General features: G+C 47.1%; 1 protein-coding gene across 3 annotated transcripts in view; it reads right to left on the reverse strand.

Moving 5' to 3' along the window:
* Positions 1 to 23,450, reverse strand: part of ano8b (anoctamin 8b) — a 117,691-nt gene that overhangs the window by 53,424 nt on the left and 40,817 nt on the right. For 2 of the 3 annotated variants that reach the window (XR_011883287.1, XM_072244580.1), the window contains exons 2-6: positions 14,826 to 14,937; positions 5,306 to 5,440; positions 4,554 to 4,692; positions 3,790 to 3,886; positions 1,693 to 1,809 (exon numbers count right to left, since the gene is read on the reverse strand). Coding sequence is in view for 2 of the 3 variants with exons in the window: in XM_072244580.1 (XP_072100681.1) it covers positions 1,693 to 1,809; positions 3,790 to 3,886; positions 4,554 to 4,692; positions 5,306 to 5,440; positions 14,826 to 14,893 (556 nt within the window). In the remaining variant the exon portion in view is untranslated. The remainder of the gene's footprint in view (positions 1 to 1,692; positions 1,810 to 3,789; positions 3,887 to 4,553; positions 4,693 to 5,305; positions 5,441 to 14,825; positions 14,938 to 23,450) is intronic. The other variant, XM_072244579.1, reaches the window with a different exon arrangement.

Consider the following 23,450-nt stretch of genomic DNA (forward strand, 5'->3'; position numbering starts at 1 on the left):
TCTGGCGTCCTGGGAAAACAATCTGGTTCTCCTTTTCAAGGAAAGGTATTAAATCATTGGAGGTGGTTCAGGGCAGGTTCACCAGGATGACCCTGGCTGTGGGAGTTTGTTCTACTACAGGGAAAGGTTCAGCTGATTGGGACTCTACTCAGTGGATTTGGACAAATGAGAGACCTTACTGAAATGTGTACAATTACAAGGGGGTAGAACATCATAAATACTGAGGGGGAACCAAGGTTTTTGGAAAAGGGCAGGAAAGGGGACGAGGAATGTCAGGTCAGCTATGATCCTACTAAATGGCAGCGCAGGCTTAAGGGCTGAATGGCTTACACCTACCTCTTGCCATGGGTGGCAGGGATGCCCTGTGGTGCAGGGTGGCAGGGGGACCTCGTGGTGCAGGACGGCGGGAGGGAGCCCACGGTGCAGGACGGCAGGGAGTCCCAGGGTGCAGGGTGGCAGGAGGGCCCCAGGGTGCAGGGTGGCAGGGGGTCCCCAGGGTGCAGGGTGGTAGGGAGTCCCCAGGGTGCAGGATGGCAGGGAGTCCCAGGGTGCAGGGCAGCAGGAGGGCCCCAGGGTGCAGGGTGGCAGGGGGTCCCCAGGGTGCAGGGCAGTAGGGGGGACCCAGGGTGCAGGGTGGTAGGGGGGACCCAGGGTGCAGGGTGGCAGGATGCCCCACAGTGCAGGACGGTAGGGAGCCCCAGGGTGCAGGGCAGCAGGATGGCCCCAGGGTGCAGGGTGACAGGGGGTCCCAGGGTGCAGGGCGGTAGGAGGGCCCCCAGGGTGCAGGGTGGCAGGGGGTCCCCAGGGTGCAAGGCGGTGGGGGGGCCCCAGGGTGCAGGGCGGTAGGGGGGAACCCAGGGTGCAGGTCGGCAGGAGGGCTCCAGGGTGCAGGGCGGCAGGGTATCCCTACAGTGCAGGGCGGTAGGGGGGACCCAGGGTGCAGGGTGGCAGGATGCCCCACAGTGCAGGACGGTAGGGAGCCCCAGGGTGCAGGGCAGCAGGATGGCCCCAGGGTGCAGGGTGACAGGGGGTCCCAGGGTGCAGGGCGGTAGGAGGGCCCCCAGGGTGCAGGGTGGCAGGGGGTCCCCAGGGTGCAAGGCGGTGGGGGGGCCCCAGGGTGCAGGGCGGTAGGGGGGAACCCAGGGTGCAGGTTGGCAGGAGAGCTCCAGGGTGCAGGGTGGCAGGAGGGCTCCAGGGTGCAGGGTGGCAGGGGGTCCCCAGGGTGCAGGTCGGCAGGAGGGCTCCAGGGTGCAGGGCGGCAGGATGCCCCACTGTGCAGGACGGTAGGGAGCCCCAGGGTGCAGGGCAGCAGGATGGCCCCAGGGTGCAGGGTGACAGGGGGTCCCCAGGGTGCAGGGCCCCCAGGGTGCAGGGTGGCAGGGGGTCCCCAGGGTGCAAGGCGGTGGGGGGTCCCCAGGGTGCAGGGCGGTGGGGGGGAACCCAGGGTGCAGGTCGGCAGGAGGGCTCCAGGGTGCAGGGTGGTAGGGGGGTCCCCAGGGTGCAGGGCGGCAGGGTATCCCTACAGTGCAGGGCGGCAGGATGTTCGAAGCAGAGGAATAATGCAATTGGATATAGTGCTGAGCCTGTGAATTTCGCCGCCTCACGGCCCTTCCCGACATTTGTATCTCTTCCTTTTACAACTCAGTTGCTCATTCTAATGCATGAGTAAAGCAGCACGGGCAGGGCATTTACCTACTGGCTGCGACTCGCAGACGGCCTGAACCCACGACTTCACCAAGCGGTTAAGCATTCGCTGCTCGTGGAGGGGGAGGACCTGCTGAATGATTCCTCGAGTCATGAGCTCTGCAACTGGACACAGCACCGGTGGTCAGTGACAAGACGGACATTCGGCCACTCCCTTCATTTTCTGTACACGTCACCATCCTTCCCCAGCACTCAAACAGTCCACCTCTTCCCCTGACATCCTCCTGAAGAACTCAACACCCATTTACTCTTCAGTCCCTCGTACACCGGGACAGCGCTTTATACTCTGGCCTGAGATTCGAACCTGAGATTATAAGATTCCACACTGCCCTCAGAGTCATGGTTCACAGGGGGAACTTCGGAGGCAGTCAGGAGAGTGACAAGGACCTCTGGGGTCTGGAGTCAGGGCACAGAGATGGAGGTAGGAAGAAGAAAGTGGTTTATGTTAAAGAACCAACTCTAATAACCTCAGGGCGGATTCGAGGTAGGAGTCTTTACGTGACATCACTAAATTATCTAAACACAAGAAAATTTGCAGATGCTGGAAATCTTGAGCAACACACAGAAGATGCTGGAAGTACTCAAGAAGTCAGGCAGCATCCATGGAGAGGAAGAAACTGTTGTCGTTTTGGGCTGAGATCCTTCATCAGGACTGGAAAGAAAGGGGCAGCTGTCAGAGTAAGTAGATGGGGGAGGGAAGGAGTACAAGCTGAAGGTGATAGGTGAAACCAGGAGAGAGAGTAGGTGGGTGGGTGGGTGGAAGGAGGCAGGGAGGATGATAAGAGAAGCTGGGAGGTGGAAAAAGTAAAGGGCTGAACACAGAAATCTACAGCACATTACAGGCCCTTCAGCCCACAATGTTGTGCCGACCGTGTAACCTACTCTAGAGAATGCCTAGAATTCTCCTAGCGCTTAGCCCTCTATTTTTCTCAGCTCCATGTACCTATTTAAGAGGCTGTTAAAAGACCCTATTGCATCTACTTCCACCACTGTCGCCAGCAGTGCATTCCACGCACTCACCACTCCTCTGTGTGAAAAACTTACCCCTGACATCCCCTCGGTACCCATTTCCAGGCACCTTAAAACTACGACCCCTCATGTTAGCCATTTCAGCCTTTGGAAAAAGCCTCTGGCTATCCACATGATCAATGCCTGTCATCATTATACACAAGGAATGAAGAAGGAAACTGATAGGAGAGGGCTGTGGACCAGAAAAGAAAAGGAAGGAGGAGGGGCACCAGAAGGAAGTGATTGGCAGGTGAAGAGAAGGGGTGAGAGGGGAATGGAAAATAAGAGAAGGAGGGATTGGGTAGAAATTACTGGAAGTTGGAGAAATCGATGTTCATGGCATTAGGTTGGAGGATATCCAGATGGAATATGAGGTCTTGTTCCTCCATCCTGAGAATGGCCTTATTGTGGCAGTAGAGGAGACCGTGGAAATGCTGAAATGGGAATGGGAAATCTCGCATTTTGTGCTGGAAGGTGCTTGTGTTCCCCAGTCTACCTCAGGTCTCACCAATGTAGAGGAAGGCACACCATGAGCACCAGATACTGCAGGTGATTTCAACAGACTCACAGGTGAAGTGTCGCCTCACCTGGAAGGATTATTTGGGGCCCTGAACTGTGGTGAGGGAGGTGAAGTGGTAGGTGTAGCACTTGTCCTGCTTACAGGGATAAGTGCCAGGAGGGAGATCAGCGGGGAGGGTTGAGTGGACAGGTGTGTCACGTAGGGAGAGAGAGCACTGTTTGCAGAAGCCAATCCACACAATATTATCACTGACAGCATTGTGACAATGATCCAATAATTTTTATCAGGGATATCGGCTGAGGGGTAAACACTGTTCTTACTGACGAAGACCAGTATTAACCCTGATCTTCTTCAGATTGTGGGATACATTGAGCCTGTCCTAGAGGGCAGGCTAGACATCAGATTAAGACACAACAGTGCAGCATTCCTCAGGGGAGTGTCAACCCGCAGTTATGCCCACGACTTGGGCAGGATAGACTGACCCAGTAACACAAAACAAAATCAGTTCCACCTTCCACCAAACCTGCTTCTGCTTGTACGATTCAAACAGGCCTTACTGATTGGCTGCCCCTCCAGGAAGTGGATGTTGTGCAGGCTCTCTCCCTGCTTGGCCCGCAGGTTGTCCAGCCAGTGCTTGATGATACTCTGCCGTTCCTGCAAAACACACACCAGCTCATTTCACTTCCTGATGCTTGCTTGGGCAAGGCGGCATTCAGTTGCATACAATGTACAGCGCCCAAGCAGCTGCAACGGCTCCACACTGAGGTTTCTGCTCCATTCTAGCCTCCTCCATCCCCTCTCTGATTTCCCCGATCCCTCTATTCCTCTCTCCCAAATGCAGCTTCCCTTTGCTCAGCAGTGGCTTATTCTTCTCCGGAACTACCTGAGCTGCTTCCACTCAGAAAAACGTTCAACATCCCTACATTTGTTCCATTCCGTCATCTCTGCTTCGCCCCCTCTCTCCCTTCCTTCTGCTCTTTGCCCCTCGCTGTCACTTTCCTATTCTTCCCCCGCTGCTCACTTCTCCCTCTCTCCTTATTACCCCTCCTTGCTTGTTCTCTGTATCTCTCCCACTCTCCTTCTTCCTTCTCTCAGTACTCATTCTCTCCCACTCTGTCTTTCTCTAGCTTACGCCTGCCTTCTCTATGTCCCCCTTGTTCTCTCACTCTCTCTCTCCAGCTTTCATAAGTCTTTACAGAGCCACCCCTCTCCAACACTCACTGCCTGGATTTTGTGCCCGAGTCTCTCTGTCGACCTTTGTGTAGCCCCATTGTGAGCAATGGGACAGCTGGTGTAAGGAGATGTCCCCAGCCAGTCTCACCTGAGAAGTGAAGAAATAGATTTCATTTTCAATGTTTTCATAGATGTAATCCTCGTCACAACACAGCACCCTGGTCCCGCCGCCGAACTCCTGCTTCACTGGTTTACGCAGACCCATTTCCTCAGCTCCTCGTAGCAAGCTGCCCATGATATCAAGACAGAGGAGTCACACTCCGGCTGATGAGGGGGGGGCCGGCCAAGTGGGAAAGCAATCGTGTACTGCGGCTCGCGTGGGTACACGAAGTGCAATCAGCATGCGTACAGAGACTGCAGCTCGCGCACATACACGGACTACAATCAGCATGCGTATAGAGACTGCGGCTCGCGCACATACATGGACTACAATCAGCATGCGTACAGAGACTGAGACTGAGTCTGTATGTATAGGGACTGTAATCGGCATGTGATCAGAGACTGGAACTGGTGTTCAAGCAAGGACTAGAGATGCTGCAAGGACACACACTGGAACCATGCGCACAAACAGAGGCAATGCTCCTTCACTGTAATGGGTTGGAGCAGATAGATGGACATGGTTGCATAATGGAACAGATATCAGCAAGTGCACAGGACCCACTGGTACCCCAGGTCCCCATCCCACTTCCGATTCATCCCAGCATGATAATCCAGGACAGTGCCCTCCTCCCCCGACTCTAACCCCTTACTGCAGCCCACTGCATTCCTGTGTCTGTTTACAACCTTCAGCACTCAGCCTCCATCTCACTGTAGGGCTCACAAGGCCAGGCTCCCACCTACTTCTCATAAGTGGCCGTGATGAAGAAAGCGTAAACGCTGGTGTGCTTATGATGCCGAATCTGAATGATCAGCTCCGGGATTCCCAGCCGGATGTGATTCAGCAGCCATAGCAACGTGTGGTCATCAGTTGTATCTGTGGAAAAAAAAACATGAAAGTGATCTCCCTTCAGCGGTAACACAGGCAAAACGCTGGAAGAACTCAGCAGTCAGGCAGCATCTATGGAAAGGAGTAAACAGTTGATGTTTCGTACCAAGATCCTCTTATTTTTATGATTTACTACTCCCCTCAATGGCTTTTGTTTACCTGGATCCCAGGATGTTTACCACCACAAAGACAGTTATCCCTCAGCTACCCTCGAGAAGGCGGTGCCTTCTTGAACCATTGCAGCCCCTGCATTTCTGATCTCCAGTGCTGTCTATGTGGAGTTATCATGTTCTCCCTGTCTTTGCGTGGGTGTCCTCCGGGAAATCCATTTTCCTCCTATATCTCAAGGAGGTACAGGTCAGTTTGTTGAAGGGCCACTGGGGCAAGGACTATTACCATCCAGCTTATCCATGCATATTGTAATTTCAAACACTTCTATAAGGTCAGCCCTCATACTCCTACAGTCCAAGGAATAAAGAGCCAGTCTGACCAACTCAGGCCTTCCAGTCCTGACAACATCCCGGTAAGTCTACTCTGCACTCTTTTCCATATAACAACCTCTTTGCTGTAGTAGGGTGACCACAATTGTACACAATTATACAATTGCAACACAATGACCCACCTCCTAAACTCAATGTCTGGACTGATAAAGCCACTGTGTCAAACATCTTTTTCACCACCCTGGCTGCCTATGATGCCACTTTCAACAAGCTATGCACTTGCACTTGTAGGTCCCTCTATTCCACCGCACTCCCTAGTGCCTTACCATTGACAGTTGAAGTCCTACGTATGTTGGTTTGACTTTCCAAAATGCATCACTCCTACTTACCGGTATTGAAAACCATTTGCCACTCCTTGGCCCACTTCCCGATCTAATCAATATCCCCCTGCAATCAGGTCTCCTCCTGATGCTACTTTTGCATCCTTTGCTTAACAAGTTAACAGCACCTGGTATTACTGGACAGATACTAGCATGGATAAAGCAGAGGCTGATTGGCAGGAGGCAAAGAGTGGAAATAAAGGGAGCCTTTTCTGGTTGGCTGCCAGTGACTAATAGCGTTCCCCAAACGTCTGTGTTGGGACCACTCTTTTTACATTATATGTCAATGACTTAGATGACGGAATTGATGGATTTGTTGCAAAGTTTGCAGACAATATGAAGATAGGTGGAAGGACAGGTAGTTTTGAGCAAGTAGAAGCTACAAAAGGACAGCGACAGATTATAAGAATGGGCAAAGAAGTGACAGATGGATTACAGTTTTGGGAAGTGTATGGTCATGCACTTTGGTAGAAGAAATAAAAAGGCAGACAATTTTCTAAATGGAGAGAGTATTCAAAAATATGAGGTGCAAAGGGATTTGTGAGTCCTCATGTAGGATTCCCGAATGGTTAAATTGCTAGGTGAGTCAGTGGTGAGGAAGGCAAATACAATACTAGCATTCATTTCAAGAGGACAACAATATGAAAACAAGGATGTAATGTTGAGACTTTATAAGGCACTGGTGAGGCCTCATGGAATATTGTGAGCAGGATTGGGCCCCTTATCTAAGAAAGAAGGTATTGATGTTGGAGAGGGTTCAAAGGAAGTTCACAAAAGTGATTCTGGGATTGAAAAGCTTGTCATATGAGGACCGTTTGATGGCTTTGGGCCTCTACTCACTGGAATTCAGAAGAATGAGGGGTGACCTAAATGAAACCTATCGAATATTGAAAGGCTTTGATAGAGTGGATGTGGAGAAGGTGTTTCCTCTGGTGGGAGAGTCTAAGACCAGAATAGAAGGACTTCCCTTTTAGAATGAAGATGAGGTGGAATTTCTTTTGCCAGAGAGTGGTGAATCTGTGGAATTTGTTGCCAGAGGTGGCTGTGGAGGCCAAGTCTTTAGGTTTATTCAAGGCAGATGTTGATAGATTCTTGATTGGTCAGGGCATGACCTACCACGGCCCAACATCCTGTCAGCCTTCTGTTCAGTCAGCTCTGCTCTGGTGTTAAAAGAACTTGAAATTCTGGGGTTACTCTGTATCTGGCCTGGGAAGACGTGAGAGGATGATCACCTTCCCTTGGTCTTTGTGTGTGGGTTCGATGAACTCGTACCAACTCTTGGTTAAACTATGCTTGGAGCTCTGCGAACAATTGAAAGCTCCATATTGTAGGAAGGATGTAAAGGCACTGGGAAGGCTCAGAAAAAGATTCATAGATGCCAAAAGTGGGAGGTTGCAAACATAGGAATTATGTTTTTTTTTTCCCCTCTCCAGTAACAGAAAATCGAGCTAGAATGAGAGAGGTCCTGAAAATTAAGAAATAAAAAAAAGCAGAACGAGTGGCAACAGTGGAAAGAGATACCGTTAACATTTCTCCAGGTGCTCTGGTTTCCTCCTGCAGTCCAAAGATGTTCTGGTTAGTAGGTTAATTGGTCATTGTAAATTGTCTTGTGATTAGGCCAGGTTAAATTGAGGGTTGCTGGGCCAATTCCACATTGTATCGCTAAACAAACAAATCAATAAATAAATAAATAAGATATTTGTACTTGTAGGTGAGATGTACTTAGACCATAAGACTTAGGAACAGAATTCGGCCATTTGGCCCATTGAGTCTGCTCTGTCATTCCATCATGGCTGATTTATGACCCCCCTCAACGTGGAACCATTAACCTCAGTCACTTATAAATCCTGCAGGATGCTTCATTTCTTAGCGAGGTGGTGAGTGTGGTTCATTCCCTCACCAAGTGTAACAACAAAACATAGCAGATCATAAACACAAGTGATTCTGCTGATGCTGCAAATCCAGAACAACACACACAAAATGCTGGAGAAACTCAGCAGGTCCAGTAGCAACTATGGAAATAAATAAACAGTCGATGTTTATTCAGGACCGGCAGAAAATACAAAATCAAAATCTGAAAGGGTGTGAAAATCAGAATCTGCTGAGCAGTGTTATTGGATTAAAGTCAGCAACTTTTCCAACTGCAGGGAAAGGTGCAAGGGGAAACAGGATACGCACACTAGGTAGAAAGGGAAAGATGATTATTTATTGATTTTTTAAAAGAATTTAAACATAGAGCACAGAACAGGCTCTTTCGGCCCAACGAGCTGCTCCACCCAGCAACCCACATATTTAACCCTGACCTAATCACAGGACAATTTACAATGAACAATTAACCTACTAACCAGTACATCTTTGGACTATGGGAGGAAACCAGAGCACCCAGAGGAAATCTACGCGTACACAAAAAGAATGTATAAACTTACTTACTGAGGACGTTGGAGTTGAACTCTGAAGTCTGACGCCTGAGCTGTTATAGCGTCGTGCTAACCCCTACGCTACCATATTGCCCCCAGTGATGGGGGGGGGGGGAAGGAGGGACATGAGGTTGCTGTGGAATAGAAATACCAGCAAGACCAGAAGGGCCAAAAGGCCTGTTTCAATGCTCTACACTCTACATAATCCATGTATTGGTTAACAATTTACTGTTGGATAAACGGACGGATAAAGGATAAAGGGAGCAAACTGAGTTAGGATACAAATCGGGCATGATGCAGAGAATTACGAAACAGGCTGGAGGGGTAGAATGACTGTCTCCTGTTTTTCTAGGCCCCATGATGAACTCCGTGTGTGTTTGCCAGCAGCCCTTTCCATGAGATTTGCATTTGTGAACCTCCAGACTCCTTCGTTCCTCTGGTCCTTCTGAGAGTGCAAAAACCAAACTGCTGAGGAGACCTCGGAGCTTGGAGCAGCATCTGTGGAGACAGAGGGATGGTTGCCGCTTTGGGTCAGGTCCCAGCAGTCTCCATCCCTTTGTCTCCAAATGTGCTGCTTGAACCAACGTACTTTTCCAGCAATTTGTTTTTCACTCCAAGGTCCAGTAGCTGTAGTCTCTTACGCCTCCCTTCTGTTGGAGGTTGTGAATGTGTGTCCATGGTGACAGAATCCACTGAGAGTGAGGTGTGTGTTGTGGCTCCCAGTGCATTAGCTGCTCACTGTCTGGCATTGAGGAGAGATTGCTGATAGCAACCCTCTTCCACCAACCTGACTCTGATTGTCACTATTTCTAGATCTAAGGTTTAGCATGGAATTACTTGGCAATTATTTCAGGGAGGAATACATGGTTCGCACCCATTTTTCCTTACCTGGACCCTTCAGGTACTGTGCCCACCTCTGGAACTGTACCCAATTGGCATCAGTCCAGTTTCCAGGGTGATGGATCTCGAATCAGCCATTGGGGTTGGCTCCAGCTATAGTTATGGGGGGGGGGGGTTGATATAAGAGACAGATATGCAATGTGAGGAGAGATTGAGACACCCATGTTTCTATTCACTAGTTTGGGTAACTTCACTGAAAGGCATAAAATTCAGTGGGTCACAGGGTAGACACGGGGAAGATGTTTCCCCTGGGTGAGCAGCCTCAAACTTAGGATCAGTACTTCAGAATAAGGGACAGGTCATCTGGGACTGAAACAAAAAGAAATTTTTTCACTCAGAGGGTGGCTAATCTTCTGATTTCTCTGCACCAGAGAACAGGGAGACACATTTACGGTTGGAGAGATTTCCGGGATCCTGAAGGATTCATCTGACATGATACTCCAGCAAATTTCTACAAATGTACTATGGAGAGCGTTCTAACTTGTTGCCTGGCCGTCTGGTATGGGAAGGGACTGGAAAAAGCTGCAGACGTTTGCAAGCTCAGCCAGCTCCACCATGTGCACTGGCCTCCCCAGCATCGAGGACACCTTCAAAAGGCGACGGCATCCATCATTAACCACCATCAGAAAGGAGTATTAGCAGCCTGAAGACACACACTAAACATTTTAAGAACAACTTCTTCCCCTCCGCCATCAGGTTTCTGAATGCACAATGAATTCATGAACACTATCTCACTATTTCTGCTGTCTTTTTGCACTATGCATTTAATTTATTTTTAAGTATATATTTCATATTGTAATTTATAGTGTATTTCGTGTACTGCTGCCACAAATTTAAAAACTTCATGACACATGTCAATGATATAAAACCTGGTTCTGATTCTGAATAGGGTGCAGGGGTGGAAGGTCCGCGCTGAATGTTTGAAGAACCCAGAGTGGCCTGAATAACCCAGTCCTGCTCCTGTTTGTTACGCTCAGTGTCTGAGCTAAGAGTCACAGCAGAGACTCTATGGCCTCCCCTTCACCCCTTGGCACATACTCCACCACTCAATAAGACCTTGGTTGATTTTCATCTCAGTACCACTTTATGATTCCTTTGATATCCAAACGTGTTCCTCTCTGTCTAAAATAATCATGACAGAGCATCACCACTGTCCCAAGATTCACTATTCTCAGGGTAAAGATATTTATAGTCATCACTGTACTGAATAGTTGATCCTTTATTTTAGGCATGTGACCACCAGTTCTAGACATGCCAGCAATGTCTACCCTGTCAAGTCCTATAAAAAATTGTATTCTTTGATGAGATCACTCATTATTCTTCTAAACTTGAGCAAATACAGGCCCAGCCTGCTCACTTTCCTCTCACTGGATAACCCTGTCACCCTCTTTCAGTCTACATCAGCGGTTCCCAAAGTGGACCATATCGTGCCATCCCCTGCCCCCCCGGAGCTGGTGGGAATTTCTAAGGGGGTGATAAACGTAAAGAGGGCAGCTGAGAAATTACAGGCTTCATCTAAGAAATTAGTTACTTATTATAAGCATTTGATCCTCAGTGCCTCAGAGTTGATTACATTGATCACGTAATCTCTTTATGGTTTTTATGTATTGGCTGGAAAGGGAGAGTGGACACTGGGACTGTGGTCTGGGAGCTAAGGGGACAATAACCCACAAAGGTTTGAGAACAACTGCCCTATATCCTTCCGAGGTTTGGAAACAACTGCCCTATATCCTTCAGAGGTTTGAGAACAACTGCCCTATATCCTTCCGAGGTTCGAGAACAACTGCCCTATATCCTTCCGAGGTTTGGGAACAACTAACCTATATCCTTCCGAGACAAGGAAACCAGAACCTGTGCACAATATTCTCAGTCCCACCAAATTTCTTTAGTACTGTGCTTTCCCTGACTCTGGTACCGGTATAAATTCACATACTATTCCAAATTTTACAGCCCTCAGGTTCACCTTTGCAGTGTCCCTCCAACCCTGTGCCAACCTGCATTTAATTCTTGTGTCCTCAGTCGCCTTCATTTCTCCACCTCGATCCACCTCCTCCTACTCTGCCAACATCTCCCCTCTCTGTATCCTTCCATGTAAAAGCATTACTTACTGCCCCCAACTAAAGATTCCCTGAAGCCACCAGACCATTTAAATTCCCTCTCTAATACTTTGTATAACCAACTAACCTCATCCCTTCCCCTCCCCTGGGTGGAAGGTTGGTGTCCTTTCGTTCCTCTCAGATCTAAATGTCATCATTGCTGAGCAGTTAACATTAGACCTATATATCTAGAAGCAAAACACTGAAGATGCCAGAAATCAGAAAAATACTGAAAGCACTCCACAGGTCAATCTCATCTGTGGAGAGAAGCAGTTAAGCTTTCAAGCTGATGTGACTGCAGTCGTTTAAGAAGGCAGCTCACCACTGCCTTCACAAGGTCAATTAGAAATGGACAATTAAATGCTGCCTCAGTCTGCAGAGCCTACATCCCTTGAATGAATAAAAAGAGCATATTTTTATCAAAACTGGGATGTCAGATATAAGACAAGTTCAAAGTAGCAGACAAAGGGAGGAGAGTGAGAACAAAATGGCACGTTCATGACGAAGAGAGAGGCACCCGGTGGGACCAGCTGAAAGGGGATGGGTGAACAGGTATCTGGGGAGGTGTAAGTCAGAGATAGCCAGGAGGAGAGAGAAGAAAACCTAGACACTGGAAGTATGAGGGAGAATAGCTGGTTCCTGAAATTGTCGAATTCACCGTTAAAAACGCATCGGGTTTTGTTTTTTTACATAATGCTCCAATAAACTGGCACCAGGCAACACCATCACCTTCACATAAGACAAACAACATCCTGATTTGGAAATAGATTGTAGGTTCTTTGTGGTTACTGGGTCTACATTCTGGAGGTCCCTCCCCACTAGCTTCACCAGAACAGCAGTGGTTTACAAGGATTGTTCAGCACCACCTTCTCAACGACAATTAGAGACGGGCAGTAAACAGCATCTTGTCAGCAGTGCTCACCTCCTGAAAGTGAATGAAAAGCTGGGGTCACCTTTCAACATGAATTGACATGGTTCAACAACACTCATTTGTGTGTATTTCCATACCAGTTGTATAGGATGAACCATATACATTATTTTGCTTTAAGAATGCAGCTTTCAAAATGAGATCATTGGTTAATTTGTTTATGGACTTGTAACAGAATCTGCTGGTTGGGTAAGGTGACTGGCTAGCTCCAGAATAACTCAGTGATGACAACACGGTTGGAGACAGATTGCAGTGACTGTGCAGGGGTTACTACCATTCCCAATTTTGTTGCATAAAACACAATCAGGTAGATTAGCTAACATTTTTTAATAGTCAAGTTAATGAAAAGATTAACTGAAAAGGATGAACCAAAGTAACAAACTGAACATTAATAATAACTCTAAATAGGTATCTGCACAGTCAATGATATACCAAATAGATACACTTTACTTTTCTCAAGCCTTACATGTCAATCTATCATCAAAGATCACCACTATCCACACCATGCCAATTTTTCACAGTCACTTTCAGGCAGGAGGTCCAGAACTGTGAAGTCCCACATCACTAGCTTCAAGAACAGTCACTCCTTTCAACCATTCACTTCAAGATGAAACTGGCAAAACCGTGATCACTGCAGTTCAGCCACACTTTGACTAAAACTGACTTTTTTGTTCTGTGCACAAGTTATGTTTCTCTTGTGAATGCTGCTTATATGATGTGACATGCCCGTGATGCCACTGCAAGTAAGCTTTTCTTTGCATCTGTGTGGAAATGTACTGGTGCATATGACAATAAATTCATCGTTGACTTTGAATATTGTCTATACTGTTCCTCTAACATAACCCTCCCTATTTTTATCTGCAGATAAAAGGGTTAAATTGATCTTGGAGAAGGTTGAAATGTCAGCACAACATTGTGGGCTGAAGGGCCTGTACATGCTATAGTGTCCTACGTTGAATTGTCTATTAATACTTACACTTACATGTATTTAACCGAGTCAAATAATTGCAAACTTATCCTATGCATATGTGCCCTGTATTTATCGATATGTATTATACAGTACACCACAGGGCAGGTTATTCAGCACCGGCTCTGTGCTACTGTGTGTGCCACACACCTCCTCTTGACACCCCACATCTTCTCTTCCCATCAGCACTGGTTTCAACAGTGTAACAACTGCTTCAACAGAAAGCCTCCAACAGTTTTGCATACGCAAGGTACACATCTTTCTGAGAATGCAGCACTCCAATACTTGCCCAGGGGCAGGGCAGCTCTCCTCAGTACTGACACAACAGTGCAACTCTCCCTCAATACTGACACGACAGCGCAAGGCTCCCTCAATACTGTCACAACAGCGCAACACTCCCTCAGTACTGACACAACAGTGCAACACACTCTCAATACTGACACGCCAGCAGTGCAACACTCCCTCAGTACTGACACACCAACAATGCAACACTCCCTCAGTACTTAACAAACAGTGCAACACTTCCTCAGTATTGACACCAACAGTGTAACACTCCATCAGTACTGACAACAGTGCAACACTTTGACATTAATGACAGACCAACAGTGCAACACTTCCAGTCCTGACACATGCGTGAAACACTCCCTCAATACTGACACATCAACAGTGCAACACTCACTCAGTAATGACATAACAACAGTGCAACACTCACTCAATACTAACACAACAGTGCAACACTCCCTCAGTACTGGCACACTAACAGTGCAATATTCCCTCAGTACTGGCACAACAACAGTGCAACACTCCCTCAATACTGACACAACAGTGCAGCACTCCCTCAGTATTGACACACCAACAGTGCAACACTGCCTCAGTGTTGACACGCCAACACTGCAGCTCTCCCTCAGTACTGACACAACAGTTCAAAACTCCCTCAGTACTGACACAACAGCAGTGCAACACTCCCTCAATAAAGCCTCTGTAACAGTGAGTATTCCTTTAGTGCTGCCACACTAAAGGTGCAGTATTTCCTCACTGCCCCCCTCCTACACTGCAGTTCTCCCTCAGTACTGCCCTTCATATAATGCAGCAATAGACCTATACCACCTAGCGTTCAGAAGAATGAGAGGTGATCTTATGTAAGGTACCAATCCCTGACACTCTATATCCAACTTTACCAGACTAGGTTCTCAGTATGAAACTGCTGAGACAGGTCGCTAATTATCTTAACACAGGATAAGGACATACCTGCAAATGTCATCAGTACATCACAATTCTCAGTCGGAACTGTCTTCATCCATGATTTATGGGACATGATATAGCGCCCTGCCTGGAGGAAACTTTTCCCGAATAGTTTATCTGCATGGAGACATAAAAACAGCATCAGCAGGCAAGAAGTAAAGGAATCGAGTGAGGAGAAAGGTACTAAAGCATTACACTTTTGTATTAAATGCGATTTTAGTCTCAAACGTATCAGCATTCTTCCCAGTACAACTTTCCTCCCCAGTGAAATCTCACACAATATGCTGGAGGAACTCAGCAGGCCAGACAGCATCTATGGAAAAAAGCACTGTCGACGATTCAGGCTGAGACCCTTCAGCAGGACTTCCAGCATCTGCAGATTTTCTCTTGTTTGTGGTCTTCCTAGTGTAATCTTCCCTTCACTGTAACATCACCTACCTATTGCAATCTCACCACCACTGCAACCTTAGCCCAAATGCAACTTCACTCCTCCCAGTGCGGCCTCAGTCTCCAATCCCTAAAGTGCATGCAATTAAAACACATCTCCCTCCTCATGCTGGTGAACCTCTGCTGCACCCTGTCCGAAGTCTCCACATCCTTCCTATCGTGCAGCAATGGGATCTACAGAAAACATTCCAAATGTAGCCTAGCAAAAGCTTTATTTCTCTCCAATATGATATGCCATCCTTTATCACCCTATCCACTTGTGATGTCACTTTCAGAAACCTGCATCTCACGACCCCTCTGTACATCAGTGCCTCAAACAATACAAAGGACTTTGTAGTTTCCTCTTGCATGTGACTACCCAAATTTCAACATCTCACACTTTTCCAGACTGCTCTTTCTCTGCAAAATGCTGGCGGAACTCAGCAAATCATGCAACATCTAAGGAAGAGAACAAACAGTTAATGTTTTGGGCTGAGTCCTTTCACCAGGAATGGGGGCAGAAGCCAGACTAAAAGGTAGTGGAAGGGGAGGAGTGAAAGCTGGCAACTGATAGGTGAGACCAGGTGAGAAGGAAGGTGGGAGGGTGGAGGAGGAGGGATGAAGGTGGGTGGGGATGGGTGAGACCAGGTGAGAAGGAAGGTGAGAGGGTGGTGGAGGAGGAGGGATGAAGCTGGGAGAGTATAGGTGAGACCAGGTGAGAAGGAAGGTGAGAGGGTGGTGGAGGAGGAGGGATGAAGCTGGGAGAGTATAGGTGAGACCAGGTGAGAGGGTGGAGGAGGAGGGATGAAGATGGGTGGATGGGTGAGACCAGGTGAGAAGGAAGGTGAGAGGGTGGAGGAGGAGGGATGAAGCTGGGTGGGGATGGGTGAGACCAGGTGAGAGGGTGGAGGAGGAGGGATGAAGCTGGGAGAGTATAGGTGAGACCAGGTGAGAAGGAAGGTGAGAGGGTGGAGGAGGAGGGATGAAGATGGGTGGATGGGTGAGACCAGGTGAGAAGGAAGGTGAGAGGGTGGAGGAGGAGGGATGAAGCCAGGAGAGTATAGGTGAGACCAGGTGAGAAGGAAGGTGAGAGGGTGGAGGAGGAGGGATGAAGATGGGTGGAAAAGGTAAAGGGCTGAAGAACCAAAGAGCTGGAGAGCAGCAGAGACCACAAAGGAGGACCCGTGAGGGATGGTCTCACTGAACCCCCATCCAAGAGAGGACAAATTTCTTCAGAGCCTGTCTTGAAGAGACTTCACAGCGGAGCAGCTGAACTCCTCTGCCCTCTTCCTAGCAACACCTTCAGCAGGGTTTCAGCCTGAAATGTCGACTGTCCTTTTTCCCATAGACACTGCCCGGCCTGCTGAGTTTCTCTAGCATTTTGTGTGTGTTGCTTGGATTTCCAGCAACTGCAGATCTTCTCTTCTCTGCCCCCTTCCTTTCCAGTCCTGATGAAGGGCCTCGGCCTGAAACGTTATTATTTATTCCCCATCATAGATACTGCCTGACTTGCTCCTCCAGAATTTTGAATGAGCTACTCAAGATTTCCAGCATCTGCCATTTCTCTGCCTAAACCTGTAACTGACCTATATCCTGCTTTATTCTTTGACAACCTTCCAAGCTATTCACAACTCCACCAGAGGTGTGAATAGTTGTGAAGACCTGCGTTATAAGCAAAGATTGAATAGGTTAGGACTTTATTCCTGGAAATGTAGAAGATTGAGAGGGAATTTGATAGAGGTATAAAATATTATGTGGGGTAGAGTTAAGGTAAATACAAGCAGGATTTTTCCACTGAGGTTCGGTGGGACTACAACCAGAAGTCACGGGTTAAGGGTGAAAGGTGAAAAGTTTAAGGGGAACATGAGGGGGAACTTCTTCACTCAGAGGACTGTGAGAGTGTTGAACGAGTTGCCAGCACCAGTGAAGCACGCAAGCTCAATTTCAACGCTTAAGTGAAGTCTGGATAGGTACATAGATGGCCAGGGAATGGAGGGCTATGGTCCCAAAGCAGGTCAATGGGACTAGGCAGTTTAACTATTTTGGCATGGACTAGATGGGCTGAAGGGCCTGTTTCTGTGCTGTACTTTTCTATGACTCTAATCCTTGAGTCACCTGAAAATTTACTAATCAGATCACCAGATTTTCATTCAAGTTATTTACAGTGCCTTGTAAAAGCATTCAGCACACATGTGAATTACAACCAGGGATTTTGATCAATTTAACTGAGAATTTTTATTTGTGAATCACATGCTCCTTTTTACACAGCAGGGCCCACAAAACAAGAAAAATAGTAAAGCATGAAAAACTAAAAATTCAAAATTGAAATGACAGCAATTCAAAATTATTCATCCGCCTTTGCTCAGTAACTAGTTGAGCCATTGGTCGTCAGCAGCCTGTAGTCTTCTTGGCCAGTAGTATTTTTGGCTAAGTCTCTATTAGCTTTGCACAATGTGATGCAGCAAGATTTCCCATTCCTCCATGCAATATTGCTCAAGCTTTATAGACAAGAGACAACAGACAATAGGTGCAGGATTAGGCCATTCGGCCCTTCGAGCCAGCATCGCCATTCACTGTGATCATGGCTGATCATACACTATCAGTATCTAGTTCCTGCCTTATCCCCATAACCTTTGTCCACTATCTTTAAGAGCTCTATCCATCTCTTTTTTGAAAGCATCCAGAGCCTTGGCCTCCACAGCCTTCTGGGGCAGAGCATTCCATATATCCACCACTCTCTGGGTGAAAAAGTTTTTCCTCAACTCCGTTCTAAATGGCCAACCCCTAATTCTTAAACTGTGGCCTCTGGTTCTGGACTCACCCATCAGCGGGAACATGCTTCCTGCTTGCAGCGTGTCCAATCCCTTAATAATCTTATATGTTTCAATAAGATCCCCTCTCAGCCTTCTAAATTTCAGAGTATACAAGCCCAGTCGCTCCAATCTTTCGACATATGACAGTCCCACCATCCCGAGAATTAACCTTGTGAGCCTACGCTGCACTCCCTCAATAGCAAGAATGTCCTTCCTCAAATTTGGAGACCAAAACTGCACACAGTACTCCAGCTGTGGTCTCACCAGGGCCCTGTACAGCTGCAGAAGGACCTCTTTGCTCTTATACTCAATTCCCCTTGTTATGAAAGCCAGCATGACATTAGTTTTTTTCACTGCCTGCTGTACTTGCATGCTTGCTTTCAGAGACTGATGTACAAGGACACCTAGATCTCGTTGCGCTTCCTCTTTTCCTAACTTGACTCCATTTAGATAATAATCTGCCTTCCTGTTCTTCCCACCAAAGTGGATAACCTCACACTTATCCACATTAAACTGCATCTACCATGCATCTGCCCACTCACCCAGCCTGTTCAAGTCACCCTGCATTCTCATAACATCCTCCTCACATTTCACACTGCCTCCCAGCTTTGTGTCATTGGCAAATTTGCTAATGTTACTTTTAATTCCCTCATCTAAATCATTAATATGTATTGTAAACAGCTGCGGTCCCAGCACTGAACCCTGCGGTACCCCACTGGTCACCGCCTGCCATTCCGAAAGGGACCCGTTAATCGCTACTTTGCCCCTTTATTGAGGAGCAGTAGTGATCAACAATCTTGACTGAGGTCTTGCCAGAGATGTTTGATCAGGTTAAGGTCAGGTCTCTGACTGGGCCACCCAAAGACATCAATTTCCTTCATTTGAAGCAACTCAGTGGTTGCTCTGGCAGTGTGCTTTGGGGTCATTGTCTTTCTGTAAGAGGAAGTTGCTCCCCAGTTTAAGCTTTCTGGCAGAGGCTAGCAGATTTTTTATTCAGGATCTTCTGTATTTAGCAGCATTCATCTTCCTATCAATCCTGACCAGATTTCTAGTCTCCGTTGCTGAAAGGCATCTCCATAACATGATGCTACCTCCACCATACTTTACAGTCGGTATGGTGTTACCTGGCTGATGCAAAGTATTAGACTTATGGCTCATGTACCACTTAGTATTGAGGCCAAAAAGTTGCACTTTAGTCTCATTTGACCAAAAGACTTTCTTCCACGTCTTTACAGTATTGTCTCATTGACATTTTGCAAACTCTTTAGGGGCAAGGATATGCTTTTGTGTTTTTTTTCAGCCAGGGCCTTTTCTTTGCCACTCCTCCATGAACACCCTTTTTGTACAAGACCTTAGAGATTGCAGAGCCATGAACTTCATCTCCAGTTCCAACCATTGATTTCTGCAGCTCACTCAGAGTGACTGTTGGTATCACAGTAGCCTCTCTTACAGGTGCCATTCTTCTATGGCAATTAAGTTTAGAAGGGCAGTCTGACCTGAGCAGCGTGGCTGTGGTTTCATATTATTTCCACTTTTTCATGATGGGCTACACTGAGCTCTGAGGTATGTTCAGTGCCTTTGAGATGGTCTTGTATCCTTCCCCAGATTTGTGCTTCCCTATTATCATTTCCTGACTTGTCTTGAATGTTTTTTTTGTCTTCATTTTGGTTTGGCCTGTTGAAAACCTACCACAGGGGTCCCCAACCCTTTTTTGCACCGCAGACCGGTTTAATATTGACAATATTAAACAACGACGACGGGGGGGGCGGGTGTTAATCACGACCGGAATATAGGTGATAATTCAACTACTGTATAAGTCACTTGTAAGTGGCTAATACACTCAATTTAGTTTCTAAAAGAGTTTATCTAACGAATTTAATATTAAGCACACAGGGCATATTTTCCTCATATGAATATAGGGATAAGTCAATTATATAAGCCACTTATAAGTCAATAGCATCATAACATTTTAAGTAACGTTTGGATATTAAACACACAGCGCATATTTTCCTCGTATGAACATATAAAATCATTGTAACACACCAATATCGCTGAATCAGTGGGAGCCCTGGGCTTGTTTTCCTACAACAAGACGAGGGGTGATGGGAGACAGCGATACTCGAAGGGGGTTCCTTGTGTCCAGTCTATTCTGCGATTTAGTTTTCTTTGCATTCATTGCAAGAAACTCCGCTTCGCAGCGATATGATGTTGGAAATGGAAGCAACGTTTTCAGTGCTTTCGTGGCTATCTCAGGATATTCAGCCTTGACTTTGATCCAGAATGCTGGCAGAGATGTTATGTCAAACATACTTTTCAGCCCGCCGTCATTTGCAAGCTCGAGGAGCTGATCGTCTTCTCCGCTGACAGGGATGACGCGTGCGTAATGAGTTCGCGTGGGTAACGACCTTGCGTGCGTAATGAGCTCGCGTGGGTAACGACCTCGCGTGCGCTCGTTCAACAGTGCGTGCCAGGGAATGAGGAGAGGTGAAGCTGACTCATATCGCTTCATATCGCCAAATCACATCGTTTCCTCGCGGCCCGGCGGTTGGGGACCACTGATCTACCTTACTGTTGGACCCTACAGAGACAGTGGGTATTTATTCTTATGAATTCATTGAAAACAGGTGATCCTCCAATTTCCTACATCAACAAATTGGGTGAGTTGTAAGATAATATATAGTATTGCACCTGAGGAAAGTTAGCATAGTAATTATAAAAGGGATGAATATTTTTTCATCCTCAGAATTTTGGTTTTAAATTTTTAATAAATTGTTGACATGTTTTGGAAATGTTCTTTTGACTTGACATGATGCATAATGTTTTGAGGATTAACTTAAAAGAATCCTACTTCAACATATTTTAAAATTTATTAAATGGGAGAGTAACTTGTGAAAATAGTTGTGGGGACTGAATACTTTTTCAAGGCACTGTATAAACTGTATACTACAAACAGCTGAGATGTCATCACTGATCCTTAAGGAATACTGTTGGTTACAAACCAGCCGTCAGAGGAGCATTTCCCCCTCCCCCAACTGCCTCACAACCCAGTATCTACTATGACCAAGCCAATTTTGTGTCCAATTTACTAGCGAGGAAGACTTAATTTTCTGGACCAGTCTACTAAGACAGTCCACGTGGTCAGCGTCCACTACCCTACACCCATCAACCACCTTCGTCACCTCCTCAAAGAATTCAAGTAAATTTGTAAGACAGACTGAATGACAGGCACTCCTTGCAGGGAGACAGCCAGTCTGTCTGCCAGGGTGTGACAGGGGAGGAACTTGATCCGTCAGTGGAGGTGCTGATCTCAGCACCGAATGTTTGCAACAAGCAGATAATTCAGAGGATGAGGCTCTGTGTGAGCTAGAGACATGGGTATGCGAGACACGCGTGAGGATGGGGTGTGAAAGGGTATGGAGGATGGGAAGGTTCAAGAGGGATGTGGAGGCATGCAGTGAATGATGATGCAAAGTGTAATCTCAGTGCTCAGGAGCTGTGAAAGTGGTAGTGAGGGTGCTTGGTTGTGTGAATGCTCGGGATGTGAGGACGCAGATGGTTGTAGAAGATCTGAGGGTTAAAGGGATGTGGCTGCAGAGGTGGGCGAGGGGGCTGGGATGTGTGACGTTGCACAGGAGTCTGAGCGGGTGAATGACTTGTGTGCATGTATACAGGGGATGTGATTTTCATATATGGGTGTGAGGTTACATGGAACAGTGGGTGTAGGGTGTGTGTGAGTGACCAACATTGGGCTGGGAAGGCATCTCCACCCTGATCATTGAAATGAATGTAATCTCAGGATCTCGACCATATAACAGGGATGAAATAAACTGATTGCAGTGCATTATAAAGCAATAAGCCCAGGGATCTCGGTGTTAATGAGTCTTCTGGCAACAGACTGATGCTAGTTTGTGCTCTGAACAAGCTGAAACCCTCACCCTTAAGCCTAAAGCAACACTTGTCAATCCTTGACATTCTTCTTGGGTTACCTCCCAACTGTTACGTTACTTCCCGGGAATTGGGCTTCACGGGCAGCTGGCTCCCGATGCTCCTTCCACAAGTGCCAGCCACAGAGAGGGGCACCGGACTCGCCCTCAACAAGCGTGTCTACTTCTTGGGTACATTTTAACACAGGGCTGCATCAGGAGCTGACATCGAGCCTCAGAAAGTCAGGTAGGTTAACAAGAATTTTGGAGGAGGAGCGAATGAAGGAGGTGACCACAAGGACCCAACAGTTGGGGGCACAGCCACCAATGGTGCAGTCATTGGAATCACCTAATCAAGAAGCTGGAACTGGAAGTGTAGAGAGTCCTTGGAGAGGAGGCAGAGGGAGGTTTCCAAGGTAGGGGGCAGGTGCGGTAATGCAAGGATCTGAAAGCAGGGGAGAGAATTTTAAAAGCAGGGGTTTGCTGGACTGGTGAGTGAGGGGTGATGGTTGGAAAAGGAACCTGTAGATTGTAATTGAATGGTGCTTACAGATGGCAGGGCTGGGAGGAGGGAATGCTGAGCATTGGGATAGTGGAGCCTCGAAGCGACATTAGCCACTATATAATGAACTGATGATTCTCTGATGTAGAGTGGTGTTGCCTGAAGGGCCAAATTAACCTCTGCCAAGTTATCTCTTACCCCCTGTTTGAGCGCAACAATGATTAAGTTACTGCCAAAGAGCCAACGGTTCTTCCTTCTGAGCTTTCATCATTACCAGAGACTCTAAAAAGGTTAAGTATTCAACATGAAACCAGAACAGACTAAAAAGATGTCCCTTTAGAACAGAGATGAGGAGGAATTTCTTTAACCAGTGGGTGATAATTCTGTGGAATTCATTGCCATAGATAGATGGTTGTGGAGGCTCTGTCACTGAGCATATTTAAAACAACGGTTAATAGATTCTAGATTACTGAGGGTCTTAAAGGTTCTAGAGAGAAGGCACAAGAATGGGGTTGAAAGAGAATAATAAATCAGCCACAATCAAACTGCAGAGCAGCCTCGATAGGTTGAGCGGCTTAATTCTGCTCCCATGTCTTATGGTCTAACATCAGTTTACATTGAACTAGTAATGTACAATGCTGGCACTAAATAGAGAAGTAATTTTCAATGGATGCCAGAAGTTTTTTTTCTCCCCTAGGCAGGGTAAGTAGACAGGAGAGATGGGATTGGATGGGAGGGGACTGAAAGGATTGTCTTTGAGAGATTGTGGCAGAATTGCTGGGGTTGGGGATGTTTATGTGAGAGAAGGGGAGGGGTGGCACTTAATCAGCCATACATCCCATTTTTTTGTTTTCCATTCTATGGAATCCTGTGATTCTCTCCCCTAAGATCAAATGTATCTTTCTTCAAGGGTTCCAAACAGTGCATTCCTAACCCAAAGCCTTTAGGACAGCAATAGGACATGTA

Source organism: Mobula birostris, chromosome 26 (assembly GCF_030028105.1).
Source record: "Mobula birostris isolate sMobBir1 chromosome 26, sMobBir1.hap1, whole genome shotgun sequence".
Lineage (NCBI taxonomy): Eukaryota > Metazoa > Chordata > Chondrichthyes > Myliobatiformes > Myliobatidae > Mobula > Mobula birostris.